The 6810-nt window shown below is 42.1% G+C and overlaps 1 protein-coding gene across 2 annotated transcripts in view; it reads left to right on the forward strand.

Annotated features, from left to right (window-relative positions):
* The window catches only part of ctdp1 (CTD (carboxy-terminal domain, RNA polymerase II, polypeptide A) phosphatase, subunit 1), a 71110-nt gene extending 66292 nt beyond the window's left edge, over positions 1 to 4818 (forward strand). For both annotated transcript variants that reach the window (XM_084563282.1, XM_084563283.1), the window contains exon 13: positions 4207 to 4818. In XM_084563282.1, coding sequence (XP_084419408.1) covers positions 4207 to 4390 — 184 coding nt within the window. In that variant the 3' untranslated portion in view covers positions 4391 to 4818. The remainder of the gene's footprint in view (positions 1 to 4206) is intronic.
* Positions 4819 to 6810: the final 1992 nt, after the last annotated feature.

Here is a 6810-nt window from a genome sequence, read left to right on the forward strand (position 1 = left end):
TCAAATCCCTCTGCCCTTATTAAAGATGAGTTAGTTATGAGTTTGCAGTACAGGTGCAGCCATTTATTCTACATTTAGGAAGTGATTCAATAATCAACCATTTGGATTATTTATATAGAGTTCTTTCAAGCCAAAATAAAAAGGACAGATAAATTGTTCACCATTTTATCACCATAAAAGAATATCAGTTTGTCGTTGCCCCAAACAACTCAAGAATCAATCTGGCAAATGATTGTGGTCCATTCCTGCTTCTTACTGGAGCTTATTTATCACCTTACCTTTATCTTACATTACACCATCAGTTACATAAACCCTCAACCATAACCATTTAATATCTAAATGTGTATTTTATTTAATTCTAGGTCAACTCAGGACAGGACAGGATCACCAGTTATTGATCTCTCGTATCTGCAGAGTGTTAGTTAAAATGCCTTAGAAGTAAATAAGCTAGTAAACTGCAGGAAGCTCCCTCTGTAGGGGTGCAGTTTAACAGCATGTACGACGGGTAAAGATCCAGTAAAAAAGGGGGAATTAAAACTGAAGCTCGGTTTCGAGCTGACATGAGCGCGAACGTGGTGGAAGCGTCTTGAGTATGTGTGCCTGTGGGTGGTTGGATTAATAGCCGAGGATTTAGATTGGATGTCGTGATGCAAGGCAGAAAGCTGCGGGGAAATTCGTCCCGACCGACCCCCTGCTGTCTCCACTGTTAATATTTGGAAATGGGAGAAGGACGGTAGGGAGTGGGCGTGGAAAACCATCTTCATCTGTACGTATACACACACTTAAACTATGGTGAGTCACACATTGTCATCAACGAGGTAGCAGGAACAGTATGATTGCCTGTCTCTCTCACGTTGTCGCCAAATAAATACCAGTTAATCACCGATTTCACCCTTCGCCATTATAGCTCAGCCTCACATTATGCTCTGACCACGAAGCCTTGAACTTTTGGATTTGAAAATTAAAAGTCTTGTCAGGTTGGAGCATCGGAGCTGTTCTTTTGGAACACAAACACCCCTTTCCTCCCGCACATACACTACGCGGTCTGCAGGGGTCCAGTGTAACTGTCATGTTACCAAGGCTCTCCTCTGATAATAGTCGACATCTGACCTTTAATAAAAACCGGCAGAGCCCCTGCTGTGGGAGGTTAGCAAGGCTGTCTGACAGCGGTGAGGTCTAATGAGATGGGCCCTCTCTACAGAGCCAGTGTCAGACCACCTCAGTAACTATACAATACCCCTGCACACCTCATTAGCGTCATGCTAATAAGCCACTCGGCAGAGGATGCCATGGAGAAACTGGTGTGGGGTGGAAAGAGGGATGGCATGTTTGCAACAATATCAAATAATTCTCTGGCCGCCAAGGAGAGTGTGCGTTTTTTTTTTTCTTGCCTATTTTATTTTCATCAGTATCCACTTGTTTACAGCAAAGTCCAAATTCATTGTTGGTTTAAAATGCATCTCCGTCTTAGACATCCAAACGGCGGCATTGGTCCATCAGTAAGCGTGAGCGACCCTAGTTATGCACTGTCACCATTACTTGGACCCCTGCTGAAAGCTTTATAGCCAATTCAGCAAGTTGTATCTGCACAGTAGAGAGATATCATTTTGATTGATCGGCTTAGCGAACAAGTGTACAAGAAGAGAAATAGAAATTACAAAAGTGAACAAGTCAAGAGGGTACACAAACAGAAAGGTGTTTTCATTTTACATCCTCGTCTCTCCTCATCTAACTGCCATTTCCTGCTATGGAGAGTTATTTCCTCATGTAGGTGCAAGGTGTGGCTGTAGTCTTTGCGGTGTGTTCAAATGCAAGTTTGGGCCATAAATCGGGCACAGTTGAAATGTGTTCCTGCTAGTCGTTGTAGTTTTCTTGTGTGTATGCCCTTAGTCACCATTGCCTGAACTGTTTAGCCAACATTTTTGTACTTACAGAAATGTGTCTGTTGCACATACACTGATCAGACATAACATTAAAACCACTGACAGGAGAAGTAAATAACATTGACCATCTTGTGACAATTCAATGTTCTGCTGGGAAACTTTTGGACCTGGCATTCATGTGGATGTTACTTAGACATGTACCACCCGCCTAGACCAGACCAGGCACCCCCACCCCATAGTAATGACACTCCTTGATGGCAGCAGCCATCCCCAGCAGGATGCAGCCTGACACACGTTACTAAGACTCACTAATAGTTTGGAGGTTGGGCTGGAAGGTCCAACCTCCTCCGCTGACTCTGGTCTGTCAAACCCAACAGCCAGATGATCAGCCCACTGCGGCTGCAGGTGGAGGTCTCAGCCTCCTCAAGCCTCCAAGCTCATGCTTACGGTGTAGCCCTCAGCCAGTCCAGCGGAAGGCCATTAGTGGCCTTATAGTATCATTATACTATAATAATAGACATGTCCTCTCTGTGCCTGCATGGGTTCTATGCGGGTGCTCCAGCTTCCTCCCACAGTCCAAAACATGTACTTTAGGTTTATTGGTGAGTGTGAATGGTGGTTGGTCTCTTTGTGTTAGCCCTGTCCAGGGTGTACCCCACCCATTGTCGAGGGAAACCCCATGATGTCATATTTGCCCAAACTGAACATACTGACATGAGAATTAACTGAAAATAGTATCATTCTGTTTAAATTTGAGAATTTTTAAGAGCTTTTATTAAACTGAAAGGGTTTTGTATGGTAACATATTTGAATGAGCCCTACATGTGACAAACGTAACACTCCTACACTCCTACTCGCATTTAGCTAGCTCTAATTCCATTTTATCGTAATTGTTTCTGTAATTAAGTGGTTAATGGAAACACATGATTTTCACTTGGTTTTTAATGTGACCATCTCCTGACTGGTTTAAGTCTTCACAGCCTGGGACCTCATTTACACTTAAATTTTATGAGATCTTTCACTCCTCCTACTCCTAAAGGCCTCACTGCCCTATCAATTTGTCTTCTAACACTCTTTAGTCTCCTCAAATTGCAGTCCTGTGTCTGCTTTATTTGTGTCTCCTCCATCTCAGTATCCCTGTGTTCCTGGTTATTCTGAATCCCCCCCCCCCCCCCCACCACCACCACAGTGCTGTTTTGTTCTTTACTGGTGGAGGGCCTTTACATCTCCTCTCAGTCCTTTGTTAATGTCTTCATCTTGGGGAGAGTTCATCTGCACACAGGATACAGTGTGTATGGAAAACAAGCTCTCGTTAATTGCACCGTGTTATTCTCAAGGGGCCATGCTGTGTTGAACATGCAGTACAGCAAATGATTTCTGTTTTCTTTTTTTTTTTAACTGAATACTGCACGCATTCACAATCCAGTGAACCAACTGTTATTTTATTGATTTTAATCTCCAATTTGTAGACAACATACTGTCAGTACTTATTACTGGCAGAACATGTACTCGGACACATGCAAGGCAACTTATCTCTCCAAACTCCTGAATTGCTACTATTACAAGACTTCTCTTGCTTAATGTATTTTTCGCAATCCGGTTTTGGTGGTCGGTTTAGAAACACTGATCTCTTTCAGGAGCTCAATAGAGTCATATACATGTTGGTATATACTCCCAATATACTCCCACATCCAGTCCACACAGAACCTACGCTGTGGCAAGCTACGCCGGTGTAAGCATTTCTACCTGTGCCGTGGTGTCTGTGCATTCTGTAATCATCTGTAATTATGCCACTTATACACTAGTTGGAACGCAATCAGCTGTGTTGAGTTTCCTTGTGTACTTTAAACAATGACGATTAGAACCGAGCCCATCGTGTCGGAGTTAATAAATGTTGAACGGCAGTTACTTTTACTGAAATCACTGCAAACACAGAAACGATGAGTAGCTGGTTTGTACGACATAGAAGGAGGGACAATTTTCTGTGCTTCTCCAACCAGTGAACGAGGAAATGTAGTTTGGACCAGTCACAGCTGTGATCTGTGCTGCTGTGTAGTTTGATTTAGGCATGGGTTTAAAAAAAAAAAAGAAAAAATCTGCTTCCTTTCATTAGAAATTTCACTGCTGTTTTATCTAATCTCAACAGGATTAGGTTAACAGATTTTCCCAACAATTAAACTACCTAGTTGTTTTGCTACAAGCACATTTGACTTAGAGCAGCATTTTGTCATCAAATTTAAATTAAATGAAAAAGTTCCGTTTAGACTGATGCCCTGAAGAAGATGGGCTCCTCTTTCTAAATCCTCTTGTGTCATTTCTCTAGGGGCCACAAACGAAAGCATGATGAAGAGAAGGGGGAAGACAATGACGGCGCGGAGGAGAAGCGGGAAGGGGAGGACTCCGCCGACGAATCTTCCAAAGACTCCAACGAGGAAGAGGGAGGCAGCAGCTCGGAGGCGGACGAGATGGCCGCCGCCCTGGAGGCAGAGCTCAATGACTTTATGTGACGATGGAAAATCAAAAATGGTCGCCCCTACAAGTGGTACCTAAAAACAACAACAAAAAATATTTTTCTGCTTTGGAATCTTTGTGTACTTAGGATGTTTGAGCCATGAATGTGTGCTGTAATAAAAAAAAAAAAAACTGAATGTGCTGTACAGAAATGACATGTTGCTGTGTAAATAAGGCTTAGATTTTTGTAGCATTGATATACAGCCTTTTTGGCATAAACCCTTTGATGTGGACATTTTATTGTAAGATAACAAACCGTAGGAGACATGAAATTTGATAACTTTGTTTTCTATCTCAACTTTTATATTCATGATGGAAAAAAAAAAAAGATGAACGAAATCATAAAGTGTAAATTTTGCTGATTGTACATGCCAAAGAGTTTGGAATAGGTTTGCCTATGTGCAGCTAAATATTTTACTCTTGACTTCCAGTTTTTTTTTTTTTGTTTGTTTTTTTCTTCTTCTGGCCTCCTCACTGGCCGAAATGCAACCAGTGGCTCTAGACGTTTGAATGTGATTCCTCAAGTTGTTACTTCCTGCCCATCGTGTTTGTACATTTGATAATGATAAGGTAAGCTGTTGGGTCTTTTGTGATGAATGGCCCCTTTGGTGCACTATCACCATCAACTGAACCCAGCTTCTTTTTATATGGCTCATTTATCCATCCTCAACCACTCTGACTGTTAGAAGGGACAGCTACTGTCACTGGGCCTCTGTGCAAGTACACTGGAGTTACTCACTTGCCAAAAATGTTTTTTTTTTTTTAAAGGGTTATGTCACTTAATTTACAAAAGAAAATCTCACACACCTTTGCTGTTGTTTATCCTTGCAAATAGTTTCTGACTTCTGATGCTTCTGACTCATTTCAGTCTGTAACATGACCTACAGAGCTCAACTCCTAAAGGAACTCTCTTGTTAAGAGTTAAATAAGTGTCAAGCTACCACCAGTAGCTGGGACCAACACTGGAAACAAGGAGAAACAACAGGTTGGCAGTTATATTGATAATTATTTTCTTTTTATTTGCTAATGGTAACACTTCTTGCTTTACTTTGTCACCTGTGATGGTCAATTCAATATTTTGTCACCAGCAGTCAGCCAAAAACGATGCTCCCTTAATCCTGGGGGGGGGGGGGGGGGGGATAGTGGTTTAGAGTTCAAGAGGGTTACGCGATCTGATTCAGTGTTCTGTTTTTGTACCGATAGGACAAAAAAGATTAGCAGGATTCTGAGGTGCAGGTAGAAGGGTTTTATTACCTTTGGACAGAACAAGTCTAGCGGTTTCCTCCTGGTTTCAGTCTTTGTCGAAGGTGAGCTAACTGTCATGTCAGCTGCTTCTGACTCCACCGAAAAGAGAATTTCCCAAATAGTTGAATTATTCCTTTGCGACACTTAATTGCATAACACATAACACACAGCATAAAGAAAATGGACTTCAATTACAGACAAGCCAATTGGGGAGCAGAAATTTCCCAAACACCCTGACAAAAATATGGAAAATTAGATAACGGCGCTTAATTTAAAGATTTTGATTCTGCTTTTACTGGAGATGTTAGTTATAGACCTAACCATTAGTCTGCCATTGTCTGACTCGATACTTATTAGAATGGGAGTCTGGAAACACCTAGTTTGGATTCCACAAAGGGGCTTGTTTCAGCTGACAGAAAAAAAATGTGCCTCTGCACACATTTGGACAGTGCTAGATCCAATCGGAGCAACAAATTATGTAACATTAGGCGACATAAAGGCTCTCGACAAATGCCCAAATCACTGCTGTTAGTCCTCTTGATGTATTTTGCTGTTGATATCTTACAAGAGACATGATGGTGGACTCTAAATAGCTCACCTCTCAGGAGGTGGCCATTCATTGTAAGCAAATTCAACTCCACGGCACGACTGTCACTGTCCATCACTACGTAAAGCCCGCCCAAACTATTTTACTGTCCCAGCAGATCTTTGTCGGCGCATAGCCATTTCCACCAACAGACGTTACAGTCCAACTTTCCTCTAGAAAAGATTTGTAGGTAACCTCTCCAAGAAGTTAGTTGTGTAGCTGCGTACCACTTGCTGATGTGTTTTCTGTATTTACAGCACAATCATATATGCAGAGCTTTACTGTCAGAGTGGAAAGTAAGTTTTCTTCAGTTGTTCACACCGTGTCTTTTTGCTCATGTTTCCTTAAGGGCCAGTGTGTTGAGCTCAGAAAGCCACCGCGCAGAACAAACTTTACATGACATTTGAAATCGGTTTCTTTTCTCCTGTACTCCGTGAGGTATCTCCCCCCGCGACACAGAATGGCAGCGTGACATTACACTCTGCATGACCGTTTGTAGAATATTAAAACGAGATGTTTATCAAACCTGAGCAACGAGCAAGGAGCAGAGAAAGCAGCACCCACCAGCATCCTGGTTGATAAACA

Source organism: Chelon labrosus (assembly GCF_963514085.1).
Source record: "Chelon labrosus genome assembly, chromosome: 16".
Taxonomy (NCBI): Eukaryota; Metazoa; Chordata; class Actinopteri; order Mugiliformes; family Mugilidae; genus Chelon; species Chelon labrosus.